The 13,352-nt window shown below is 41.0% G+C and overlaps 2 protein-coding genes across 11 annotated transcripts in view; both read right to left on the reverse strand.

The window, feature by feature from the left end:
* Positions 1 to 13,352, reverse strand: part of LOC103697534 (DNA repair protein RadA-like protein) — an 80,052-nt gene that overhangs the window by 15,053 nt on the left and 51,647 nt on the right. For 7 of the 10 annotated variants that reach the window (XR_015987483.2, XR_015987484.2, XR_015987480.2 and 4 more), the window contains exon 10: positions 9,486 to 9,647. The exons of 1 other annotated variant lie outside the window; for it this stretch is intronic. Coding sequence is in view for 4 of the 9 variants with exons in the window: in XM_088722626.2 (XP_088578752.2) it covers positions 9,486 to 9,647 (162 nt within the window). In the remaining 5 variants the exon portion in view is untranslated. Of the gene's footprint in view, positions 1 to 7,102; positions 7,856 to 9,485; positions 9,648 to 13,352 lie in introns of all 10 variants that reach the window. 2 more of the 10 variants (XR_016413364.1, XR_016413365.1) reach the window with 2 other exon arrangements.
* On the reverse strand, positions 2,369 to 6,418 carry LOC149753560 (uncharacterized). Its single transcript, XM_089931119.1, has 4 exons — positions 6,302 to 6,418; positions 3,937 to 4,038; positions 2,883 to 3,843; positions 2,369 to 2,598 (listed from the first exon to the last, which is right to left on the reverse strand). Exons 1-4 carry the CDS (start codon positions 6,416 to 6,418, stop codon positions 2,561 to 2,563), a joined length of 1,218 nt encoding a protein of 405 aa, XP_089787245.1. The 3' UTR covers positions 2,369 to 2,560.

A 13,352-nucleotide genomic window follows, 5' to 3' on the forward strand; every position in this document is an offset into this window, starting at 1 on the left:
AAGTAGGATGATCCGGGGGAAAACCAAGCTCCGTAAGAAGACCACGCAACCATACAATTTCAGAACAAGCAGCCGACATGGCACGATATTCAGCCTTGGTGGATGATTTGGACACACAATCTTGTTTCTTACATTTCCAAGAAATCAATGCACCACCAAGGAACATACACCACCCCGTCGTAGACCGGCGAGTATCCGGACACCCTGCCCAATCCGCATCACTATAAGCCGTAAGTTGAAGAGGAGAACCATCTGGAAAGAAAAGCCCACGGGTAGGAGTTCCGCGCAGATAGCGTATAATGCGACGAACGGCAGCCAAGTGAAGATGCCGAGGAGAGTTCATAAACTGGCTAACTGTATGAACGGCATAGGAGATGTCTGGCCGAGTAATAGTTAAGTAAATAAGAGTCCCAACAAGTTTTCGATAAAGAGTTGGATCAGATAGAAGGTCTCCTTCAGCCTTCCTATACTTGACATTCACCTCCAAAGGAGTATCAATTGATTGAGTATCCTCCAAACCAGCCAAGGTGATGAGATTTGGGTATACTTATGTTGATTCAAGAAAATCCCATTGGGTTGAGAATGAACCTCCAATCCCAAGAAGTAGGTGAGATGACCAAGATCTTTCATATGAAAAGAGTCATGTAACAACTGCTGAAGCTCAGAAATCAGAGCAACATCAGTCCCAGTAATGAGAATGTCATCCACATAAACCAAGAGAAGAACCATACTAGTGGAAGTTTTGTGGAAGAAGAGTGAGGCATCAAACTGACTTTGTGTAAAAAAGAAGTTAAGCAGCGTACTGCGAAACTTTTCAAACCAAGCCCGGGGAGCCTGCTTCAGCCCATACAAAGAACGCCTAAGCTTACAAACATCATTTGCATAGGAGGTAGTCATACCTGAAGGAAGCGTCATATAGATATCCTCCTTTAGGTCACCGTGAAGAAAAGCATTTGTCACGTCCATTTGGTAGATCGGCCAAGAGTGAGAGGCTGCTATGGCTAAAATTGTGCGAACCGTGGTCATTTTGGCAACAGGAGCAAAGGTCTCCTCATAGTCGATGCCATATTCCTGTTTGTTACCCAAAGCTACCAACCGAGCTTTGTAGCGATCCAAAGAACCATCAGATTTCAATTTAACAGAATACACCCATTTACTCCGAAGAGGTTTCACCGAAGAAGGACAAGACACAATATCCCAAGTGTGATTCTCCTCAAGGGCGTGAAGTTCGGCTGCCATTGCTTTCTGCCAACACTCATGGTCCATAGCCTGTTTATAACATGATGGAATGGAAATAGAAGACAGTGTAGCTACAAGGGAGACATGGGATGAGAAACCATACCGATCAGGGGGTTTCAAAGGTCTGGTAGTGCGGCGAAGAGGGACTGGATCAACCACTGAGTCTGAGGCAGAATCAGGTTCCGGTGCAAGATCGTGAGGAGGCCTAGAGGGATCTGGAGGAAAACCAGATATTGTCCGAGGACGTCTCTCATACACAAAACCAGGTTTAAACCTTTCTATATGCGCAGGGGAATCAAAATTATGCAAAACAGATAAGGATGGAGACGGCGGCTGGCCCTGATTTTGAAAAAAATACTGATTTTCAAAGAAGATTACATTCCTAGAGACACGAATCCTACGTGCACAAGGATCATAACAAAGATAACCCTTTTGATTTGTAGCATAACCCAAAAAAGCACACTGGACAGATTGAGCGCTAAGTTTAGTGCGTTCAGGAGCAGGAAGATGTACAAAACATACGCAACCAAACGTATGAAGGTGAGAGTAATGAGGAGAATGTTTAAACAAAAGATAGAATGGTGAAGCATTATTGAGAGTAGGGGAAGGTAGCCTATTGATTAAATGGACAGCAGTGGAAAGAGCTTCACACCAAAAACGAGATGGGACAGAGGACTCAAGGAGCAAGCTTCTTACCACATCTAGAAGATGACGATTCTTTCGCTCGGCAACACCATTTTGTTGTGGAGTGAACGGACAAGAACGCTGAGAGAGAATTCCTTTGCTTTGAAGAAGTGCCTGAAATTTGGTAGACATGTATTCTCCCCCAGAATCAGAACGAAAGACTTTAATTCTGGCAGAAAATTGAGTCTCTAGAAGAGCAACAAAGGTCTGAAAAACAGTAAAGACTTCATCCTTAGAGCGAAGAAAATAAATCCAAGTAAATCGGCTATAATCATCTATGAAAGTAACAAAGTATTTGTAGTTAGCGTGGGAAACAACAGGGGAAATCCCCCAAACATCACTATGAATGATCTCAAAACAGTGAGTTGCCCGAGATGCATGAGTTGGAAAAGTCAAAACTTTACTTTTACCCAGCTTGCAAGCCGTACAATCGAATTGAACATCATTAAGAGAAGAGGAATCTTTAGTGCCTAGTAGACCAGAATTGAACAAAGTGCGGAGTACATGAGAATTAGGGTGGCCAAGACATCTATGCCACCTTTGATAATCAGGTCTAACAGCATTACAAGTAACAAAAGAAGGAGATGCAACAAAAAAAGGTGGAGGTGTGGTGTGAAGAGGAAAGAGTCGTCCCACTTTAGGCCCCTTCGCGATCATTTTCCCGGATACCTGATCCTGCACAACACAACCAGCAGGAGAGAAAGTAAAATTGCAGTTATTGTCAACTAATTGACCAATAGAAATAAGATTGGTAGTTAAGCTAGGAGACACAAATACATCAGTTAAGGAGGGAGAAATATCACCAACAGCCGTGATAGGCAAAGAAGTCCCATCGGCTGTGTGAATATCAAGAGGACCAGCATACTTTTTCACATTGGTAAGAGGAACAACACTGTTTGTCATGTGATTAGAGGCTGCAGAATCAAAAAACCAGGGCAGAGAAGAGATGATTTTGTTACCTGAGATCCCTAAGGCAGAAAAGGCAGAAACTATGATCTGTTGTACCATTTCAGGAGTGAGAGAAGGCTGATGTGGAGGAGCAGAAGGAATGACTGGAGAGGCAGAACTTGAGGCACCAACTGAAGTATGGAAAACACTCTCGTGTTTCTTGGGAGGCCGAGTGGGACAATCTGATATGATATGCCCTGATTTCTTACAATAATTGCAGAATTTTCGTGAACAGTTTGTTGCAATATGACCAAAACCTTTGCAGCTATAGCACTGTACATTGCTCATGTCACGGCCTTTCAACTTCCCTTGGGCTGCATAAGCCACAGGTATAGGGTTACGCGCATGATCTTGCTGGGTCATGGCAGTTTGAGTGAAAAGGCGTTGTTCCTCACGAAGAAGCTCATTAAAACAAGCATCCAACGAGGGTACTGGATCACGGTTCATCAGATTAGAACGTGCAGTGTCAAAATCAGATCTGAGCTTCATCAAGAACTGATCCCGCTTGCTGATTTCATGCACAGCTTGGACAGCAGCAAGTGCATTAGGAGGAACATTAGCATAAACGATATCAGAGTATTCAGTCCATAGATTTTGGAAATCAGAAAAATATGCTTCAATAGAGAGACTGCCATGTGTGAAATTTGCCATCTCATACTCCAGTTGAAATCTCCTAGCTGTATTACCTTGATTATAGACCCTTTTCATGTAATTCCACATGTCCTTGGCAGTTTTATACGGCCTCAGATTAAGAATAATATGAGGTTCAACCGAACCTAGGATCCAAGACATGACCCGAGCATCCTGGACTTCCCACTTGGCATACTGATCCTTATCTTTCTCTGTGTCTTCAGGGGCTGAATCACTCCCATCAAGATGACCCCACAATTCTTTCCCTTTGACAAATAACTGAAATTGAAATGCCCACGCCGAGTAATTTTTCCCAGTAAAACGAACACAAAAAAATTCTGACTTTTCAGAATTCATGATGTAACCAGCAAGAATGAGTCACAAGCTAGGTGACAAGACAGAGAAGGACACCAATATAACAAGACCAGCAAATACCTGAACAAGTTTTCTCACTTTGGGATCACAAGTGCTGCGCAAGACAAGAACAAAACTCCAAGACACCAGGGGATATTTTGCCTCAATTGTAATGTTGAGGCTCTGATACCATGTTAAAGCACACAATAGTTTAGAGAGCCAAAAACAGCCTACCTCTCCTTTGGGAGTTGTACATTATATAGAAATTTACAAGCCTAATAATTAGGGATTTACAGCTAGGGTACAGATATGTAATTTGCCAAATAAGTAAAGAATATATCTAGTAATAATATAAAATCTATTTATATTCCTATATTACTATCAGCAGCTGGCCCTGATTTTGTACCATAAATTACTATCATTAACAGAGGTCATCCATGACATCGCCCTCCAGGCCACCTCACCCCTTTGCATGCGTGACACGTGGCGGAGCAGGACACCTCTTTTTCTTGCATGTGTGACATATGTCCTGGCAGGACACCTCATAGGGACATCTCACCCTCTTCTTGGCCTATAAATAGGCCACCCCTCTTCCTTCTCTACACAAAAAAAGAGCACCAGAGAAAGAGAGTGAGAGAAGAGAGTAGCTCTGAAGGTGAAAGCCCAAGGAGTTCTTGAGCTGTGAAGGTCCATCTTCTTCCTTCTTCTCCCTTTCAGCCAACCTTCTGCCTCCCTGCGAGCTAGCACTCTCCGGAAAGCTGATCATTCCGGAGCTTCGCGTGGACGAGTCATCGAGGCCGGACGCTTGTGCGGCTGCGAAGCATCCTTGAAGGAACCCCCTCCTAAAGGTAAGAGACCTGATCTCTTTTACGGTTGAGATATGATCTCAATTTTCAAATCACAAGAAATTGTGATTTATGCATATTTATTTGAATCACACAATCCTCGGAATCTGAGGGTTTTGTGATATTTGGTGTCAAAGCAAAGGATTAGTGGAGACTATCCGATTTCCGGAAACTCTCACGCGTGATCGTGTGACAAAGCATGGCTCTCCACCCGGAGGCTCATATGATGAGTGCTTTGATAGGCACGCGCGGGTGTCACCCTATCTATTGGGACTGAGCCCGTGCCACATGTGATGTGCAGTTGAAGACTGTATTTGACGGGTACCAGAGTCAAAAATATCTAAAATATCAAGCATGTTTTAGGTTAAAATGTTTAACCCATTCTTTCCGCATAAAATTTTCTGAAATTCATGCTTAGCCCTCTGCACGCATACTATCAATGGCCTAGCCACTGATAGAGTTGTGATGGAGAGAGAGAGAATGGGTTCTCTCTGCTCATGATTTCGATTGGCCAGGGGTGCTCTGAGAGGGTTATTTGCAAATAGGACTATAGTGGGAAGAAGTGGGTACCATGGGCATTGAAATTTCCATGATTCACCTAACTGGAATTTTGTTCACTCTTTTGAAATACAGGGGACTCGCCTAAGCTGGAATGGTATTTCGCCCATTCCAACCAACTGACTGTAATATGACTCTTCCCCATACGTGTTTAATAATTCTCTCAAATAAATAAATATGACATGCATATGGACTAACTTGTGAACAAGGTCCGCCGTAACGGCATACCGGTGGGCGCCGGTACCGGTACTGAACCGAGCCAAACCGATACCATACCGGTGGGGCTGGTTCGGTCGGGTTTCGGCCTCGACGTCGTTATTTTTTTTTGGAGTTCTCTCACTTTTGGATCTTTTTTTGATGTTTCTATGTTTAGGTTTAAGGTTTAAACTAAATGATGCATCTTATTACTTCCGAATGATTCAAATCATGAGATGAAGAATATAAAATATTTTCAAATTAAGATACAATCAATTACATACATTTAAAACACTCTCGGATATCTAAAATCGGATCGAGTGGCGATGCTTCTCGTCAATATCTGGATCATTAGCATAATAAGATGGCAGATCAACTCATCCCTCTAACCAAGCGACGTTGTAGTCTTGTATGCTTAATTCCCGAAGAATGCGCGTCCGGTCATAAGAACTCTCAGATCTCTCGCTGAAGCTCTGACTCTAAGAGGTGTCCTGTTGTTGATAATATGGCTGTGGAGGAGCCTATCAGAATATACCGACATCAAAATCCGACCCGTAAGACCCTCCGGGCTGCACAGGGTAGTAGCCACTGGAAGATGACTCTGATGCACCATATCCAAAGGCCGGCTGAGGCCGCGTATAACAGTAAGAGTCGAAACTTGATACATCTATGGATTCTACTCCACATGCGAGGTCATCTGCAGCTGTATCCTGTCCTCCTGAACAACCTCGAGAAGCCCGTCTTCAATATGCAATGGTATCCGATCGGGGTCTATCAGATGGCCTACCGTGGTCCTTATCTTGTGTAGCCTGCGTAAACTGAGACTCACTGATGTATCGAAGATCTACCTCCGGCTGTGTCTCATAAGTAGTACCATATTGTTCTCCACTTTTTTCATGGCTAGCAGATCCATCATCACCAGAACCTTCATCGCTGGTGGTCCAGGTCTCCTCGACACTCTCCATTGGGGCCTTTTTCTTTTCTTTTCTCGTTTGCTGGGATTGACGGCCTCTTGAACAAGTCGACTAGGTACCAGAGCGTCCTCGTCTGAGTATCTCTCAATCATCTCTCTGAGAGGGTATGTCGTATCAGTCATGTGGTGACTGGCTCTCCTCTGGCTGCGGCTGATTAGCTGTGGGAGTGCGTGGAATGTTGCGCTCAGCCTATTGCTGTGGATCGATCCTAGCCTCGCTGGTTATGAAGCCGGCTGGTTGTGGAGGCAATCCTGGCTCGTCAAGCTCGGGCTCCTGCTGTTGGCCCACAAGCTAGCCGAGCATAAAATCATCGTCATCATTTGTGAAAGTACTATAGATGGGATCTGAATACTTAAGCTCCACGTCCTCCTGAATGCATTTTAACCTCAACCGCGGATTATAGTGCACATAAACAAAGTCGTTGAGGCGCTTTTGTGTCAAACGGTTTCTCTGTTTGCTGTGGATGAGGGCAAAAGCAGACCAGTTGCGCTCACAGTCACTCAAGAAGACCGTTTGAAAGAGGATCCGAATAGCTATCCGCTTAAGATTTTTTGCGGATCCGCTAAAATGAATCCACCATTCAGCTGCAAAAATATTGAAGATAATTACATATATGATGGCCTCATAGTTGAAGATAATTCAGCTGCAAAAATGTCTTGTTGATTTGTATTGTACCTGGATTCATAGTTGTCTTGCTCACGACAGCTAGTCGTTGTCCAAAGCTGTAGCTGCCCTCTAAATAATTTGGTCTGTAAAAAAGAAGCGTGCTGTACTATGTTAATAATAGAAGATTCGATATACTTACACATGCTACTAAATCATACATATCTCTTCTATACATGACGCGGCGACTTCTGGATCAGGCTCCATCTTGTAAATAACATTACACAGAGCATCTAGAAGTTCATCATCCATACCAATTCGACTCTCGTACTGAAATCGGAGATTCAGGTAGTATGTTGCACATAGACGAGACCATCTTAGAATAATTATACAAATACATCCATCAGTATAATTAAAGATGTTATCACTTACCTGCTAGATGCAAATTTCTACCCATTTGGGCTCCTCGCCGTCGTTCAATGATGTTGATGTACTCCTAGGCATGGTCTGGATCTAATTCCATGATCTGAGCCTTTGCCTTCTTCATCATATGATACAGAAAGTTCATCTGGGGGTACCCTCGCTATCCATAGCCCGCAACACTTCATAATGATTTGATAGTCTTGACTATCGCAGTGGCCCGCTGCCTGAATGACTGCCTTGTAACATAGTTTCTACCTTGCTCCCTTCAGTGTCAGCCCGAGCATATCTACTTTGCTGCCACTCTGGACTGGCAAACATCCAACTGGTATCGTTCATGAAGCTTCCCATGCTCCCAGCCAATATCACGCTCTGGGGGTTGCCCTCTCCTTGATAGCTCCATTCCTATGAGGACATCAATTTATTTTTCAAATTTGAATTAATTTTTAATTTTGTAATTATTTTAAATTTACCAAAAAATTCTGCCTTTAAATGACTTCTAAATTATATACAACATACTACTATTTTTTTAGATTTTTTTATTTTTTAATTAAAAAATTAACTTTTTAATTTTTTATTTTTAATTAAATGTAAATTATATATTGTAGAAAAATAATGTCATCATGCACATCATCCATAGATCTACGACATATAAAAAATTCAAGAAGAAATGGAAACATTGGGCATCATTTCCTATTTTTTAGCAATTTTTGACAATTTTTTAAGCACATTAAATGAAATATTAAAAAAAATATAGGGAAAAGAAACCACACCTTAATTAGCCTTTGCTAGATTTTTTTGGAAGGAAAATGACGCTCTCTCATCTCCTCAATATTTTTCATGCAGGCTCTACAGGATCCCTGCTGGATCCCTACCATTCCCTTCCCTTCCTCAATATTTTTTGGGCTAATCCCTACCCTTTCTTGCCTTCGTCAACTTTTTGGCTAATCCCTTCCCTTTTTTTCCCTTCCCTAGTAGTTTCCTTCCCTTTCCTAAGTTTCCTTGCCTCGCCTCTGCTCCTCGTTCAGCTTTTATAGCTGAGCGGGGAGAGGCCATTTGCTGATTTAAATCGATAGCCAGATGCGTTGTCGGAAAAATGCATGGTTGTGCCACTTTCGGCCACAACACTTCACGTTGTGGCCGAAAGGAACACAGCGCATGGCCGTTATGGCCACACGTTGTCGGCCGCAGGAAAAGCTCGTGCGTTGTGGTCAAAAAGGCCACAGCATGCGGGAGAAAAGTTTTGCCCCTGTACCGGTGCGAACCGGGCGTACCAAGCCAGTACGCACCGGTTCACGTACGGAACCGATTTTATATGATGTACCTACGCACCGGTTCACGTACGGAACCGATTTTATATGATGTACCTACGCACCGGTTCACGTACGGAACCCCGATTTTATATGATATACCGGACCGGTGCCTATCGGCACCGGTTCGGTACGGGCTGAACCGACCGGAACCGGTCCGTTCAGCATACCCTACTTGTGAAAGAGTATGCTGGAAAAGAAACAGATTTACGATAAAAAATTTTAACAAATATCTTAATTTAGATGGCCATGAAGTATCGCCATTATCCTACTTCGAGCTAAACCAGTTCATTAGATAGAGTGGCTCTTATAGAAGGAAGGATCTGCGGTCATGACAAGACAAATTAGCTTACCAGATCTAAAAATGCAATAAAATATTTCATAATTCCAGTAACCTTTATAACTAGCAGCACATAATGTAAATCAAGTTACAGGATAGTATGACTGCTAAAGTAACAACCAACGATAAAGTCTACCTCATATTTCAAAGATAGAATTCATCAAAAGGCAAAAAGTTCATTTAAACAACAAGCACTTGGATGGGTAAGGCAGCATTTAAAAAACAAAATAATTTCAACACCTACACAGATGAGCTACACTATTTTTGGATATTTTAAAATCTTGATGAAATACTAAACTAAAAAGAAATATCCTATACAGGACACAATCATGGGATATAAATTTCAGTTTTTCCGGGAGAAAATCATGGTAATAAAAAGAAATACCTGAATTTCAATAAGAAAAGTTCGAGAACCATCTACAATCACGGCAACTGCAAGGCCAGCTAAGATCTCAGAATCAGAATCAGAGTTATGCTCGCTTAAGAACATTTCACTGGGATTTGAGACAGCTTGCAGACCAGACTCAGACATTTCAAACACCCCAAGCTGATTTGCAGAAAAATGCACAATGAGTTCTTATATAACTGTTGTTGCTTGAATGATTGGCTAGAGTATTTGCAGTTGTGAGAAAACAAGTCAGTCTAAAATCAAAACAAGATAATGATATAGCCTCATGTGAAAGGCTTAGCCAGAAAACTCAAACAGAAAAAAGTAGTAGAAATCATTGATGTTTTTTTCTTAAATTACATAACTGATGGGATGGCTTGAGTCCTTTAGGCTAGATAAGGTCATATAAGACATAAGCAAATTTCTGACTTGGCATAATGTAAGCAATATTGACAAAGGGTTTCACATCTCTAGGATATCTGCTAGAAAATTCGAAGATTTAAGATAACCTAACAGTATAAATCTTCCATGTTGCCCAGCAAAATGCTGCAGCTGCTCTTGATTTAAAACAGCAATAAGACATTATTACCGGCAAGGTCCAAAGTATCGGCAACAATACCCATAATAGTCAGGTACCAGTAGATATCAATACATAACTTACCATACTTAGGTATAGTATGGTAGCTGATGCTGGCATAGCAAAGGTAACACCAGCTACCTTATGTTGCATACTAAGTACCAACCAACCACCGGTACAGCAGGTACATCCTAGCACATGATACTTGAAGCTCAGTATAGTTGCCCTCTTTTAACTTCTTTTGGCCTGTCAATAAATATGACTTGGCTCATTTGGGTTCTTCCATCCCTTTATGCAGAATAACATTTGAAGGTTCCACTACCAGGTGTTTCACTGAATCCATTTACGGAACCTACAACACCAGCTTATAATATATGCTTCAACCACATACAAGTTCTTTAAACCACCTTCTTTGATGGCCTTTTTGCAACTTGCTGAAATTTTGTTTGTAATTTAGCACTTGCAGAAATAAATCATGTTTAATAGGACCTATATACATTAGTCTTTCAACTTTTCTCCCCAACAAGACCTCCTTTAGGTTTAGAAATGATATATGCACTCGTGCAAGTACATATAGCGGTGCACTCACCTACGTAAATGGACATCTTCCCCTCTAAATGCTTTAGAGTAAAAGGATGGAAGTGAAACCGGTTAGGCTGGTTCCCCAATCCCAAAACTTTCATTCCTCTTTCTTCTTTCCATCCCATCTCCTTCCACTTTCCCATGCCCTTCTCCCATCTGTAGCTGTTAGGCCCCTTCCGGCCTCTCTAGCTCTACCCTAGGATCGTTAATCTTCTCAATCTACATAACCCAATCACCAGAAAATGAAACCAACCACACCGGATGTCAGCTTAAATTTTCCATTATCGGAGAACCGAAAAAAAAGAAGAAACACAAAATGACCACCGACTCTGCATCAGTTTATCTTCTAAGATACTAAGCTTCCAAAATTCATGATTGAGACCTAGATACATGATTTGAACTTTAGAATACAAATGTTCAAGTAATGAACAAATTATGGCAACAATTCACTTTTGATGTCTTCAAAAGCAGCCATAATGCACTTCAATCTCTCAATATTTTCTTCTAAATCTTATCCACCTCTGAGTAACCTAATCAAAACCTCTCTTATTGTAGGTGCATTTCTTCATTATCATCCCTAGGGAATTAGAGGTTTGAAAATTTATCAAAGACTTTATTTATTTGGTTCTTCTATGATGGCCTTATTTGTGTTTGTTTTGATTCTTATTTGAAGATGACACCAAGATATGGGTCCTCTTTTCACAATGGGAAATAGAAATAGAGGAACCTATTCGGTGGTCTTCTTGGTTTAGACTGTTTGATCGGTTCTTTGATCTACACTTTACTACGAGGACAAAGATGGAAAAGCCAACAAAGAGAAGAACTAATGCTCTGAAAACAATAAAAGTAGAGTCATCGATGTCTTTCATCCCATTCTTCTTGATCTCTGCAAAGCAATTTTCATGGGTGGGGGGCAATTATCCTTGATGGAAGGTTGGGTTTGGTGGGGCCATCAGGAAGGAAGATAGCCACTGATGGGCACTGAGTAGTGGTTGAGTGGTTTTTTTGGTGAACAGAAACTGGCCATGGGCGAGTCAGGTAAGAGGGAAACGAATATGGAATGGCAAACAAATATGGTAAAGGCGGAAGGAGTGAAAACCGATTTCACTCGTTTTCTAACTTTCAGAATTTAGAGGAGGATTTGCCTATACATTCATGGGAGTGATCGCACCACTTTATGTACTTGCACGAGTGCATAGAGTATCCCCCTCTTCAAGTTAGGACTATCCACATTTCTTTGGATTATTACACTTGCCTTCAGTGCTGCATGGACATGGATATGAGAATCAATTCGGGCACTTGTCCAAGTTTCCGACTTGATAAGAGCCAAAAAAGGAGATACAAGGACACACAGGAAAAATAATTTTAGTTAAATTATATAATTATTTTTAAATATTATGTAAAAAATATTATAATATGTTATCTGTTAAGATCTTTCACCATATATGTTTTTAAAACTTCCTGATTCATTAACAGATAGCAGAAAAAAGATATTTTGCAAAGCTATTTCAATAATTACATCAATGACCAATCTCTAAGGGAAAAAAAGGTCACTCTAGAGTCTAGACATTATTATAATGGTTGAACTTATTATTGGAAGAGTCAAAATTTTCTACCCATATATAAAAGCTGAAATGTAAGATAAGTATCCAAGTGACCGACGTGTATACTTAGAGCTGGACTCGAGTGTACATGTAACACTGCTTGCTCTACGTGCTCATAACTTTTTGATCTAGTGCATCTACACCACACTCCTGTGCACCTAATTTGTTCATGCATATCTTGATTCAGGCACTTAATTACTTTTAGGTTCCTACCTTGTATCTAGTCTTGTCCTCCCACTGACCAGCAGGATTCCGATGAAAACACTTAGTGCATTGTCTTAACCAACGATCACACTAGATATAGATAGGAGACTGCTATGATACAGTTTCGACACTGTACTGTACCATACTGAACTGTATTAGTACACCAAAAAAATATTTATTTTTATTTTTATTTTCAATATTTTAAGCTTTTTTATTTAGTTTTGAATAGAAAATAGGGTTTTGAAAGTTGGGTTTTGATGTTTAAATGTAATACACATTAATTTTTTATGTTGCATATCTAAAAATGGTGTAGTGGCTACCTAATACATGTTAAATTACCTAAGTACAACATTCAAAATGTAAAACATTTATATTAAAATTGGAAATGCAACATACATGCATGTACTCAATTCCAAGTGTCAATATCCCTCAAACACATCTGAGTCAATAGTCAGGCCTTGTGACTTGATTCTAGCCTTGATATTTGGCCCACTTAGGATCCTTGTAGCCTATCTATACTGGATAGCCATGCTAAAACTGCTATTCTATCGAATACAGTCATGGAAATCTATAAAAGGATTGAGCAAGGTCCAATTTACAGTCTGTTTGAGGCTTGGAAGGATGATCCCCACTTGAATACGAAGACTCAGAGAGAGCGCATCCATGTGGGTCAAAACCCAGCATAGGAGGATATGACTTGGTATAGGATGAGGATCCTTATTGGGCCGACCCTCATACATTATCAGTCACCACTTGCACGAAATGGTGCTCCCTAATATTGCCAATAACCTCCTCCATCAAGCTGAGGATGTAGTCACTATCTTGCAGTCTATCCAAAGTATAAACTGGCTTTTAGAAGAATATTTTCTTGTCACAATATATAACAAAATTAATGCT

The sequence above is a fragment of the Phoenix dactylifera genome, chromosome 5 (genome assembly GCF_051530095.1).
Source record: "Phoenix dactylifera cultivar Ajwa chromosome 5, Ajwa_hap1_PhDact_Kaust_v1.1, whole genome shotgun sequence".
In the NCBI taxonomy this organism is placed as follows: domain Eukaryota; kingdom Viridiplantae; phylum Streptophyta; class Magnoliopsida; order Arecales; family Arecaceae; genus Phoenix; species Phoenix dactylifera.

Coding starts and splice junctions, on each gene's coding strand:
- LOC149753560 (XM_089931119.1), bottom strand. CDS start 6,418: ATGGAGAGTGTCGAGGAGACCTGGACCACCAGCGATGAAGGTTCTGGT. Junction 4,039..6,301: donor CTTATGAGACACAGCCGGAG/GTAGATCTTCGA, acceptor ACATGGTATCAG/AGCCTCAACATTACAATTGA. Junction 2,599..2,882: donor TTCTGCCTTAGGGATCTCAG/GTAACAAAATCA, acceptor TGTGTTGTGCAG/GATCAGGTATCCGGGAAAAT.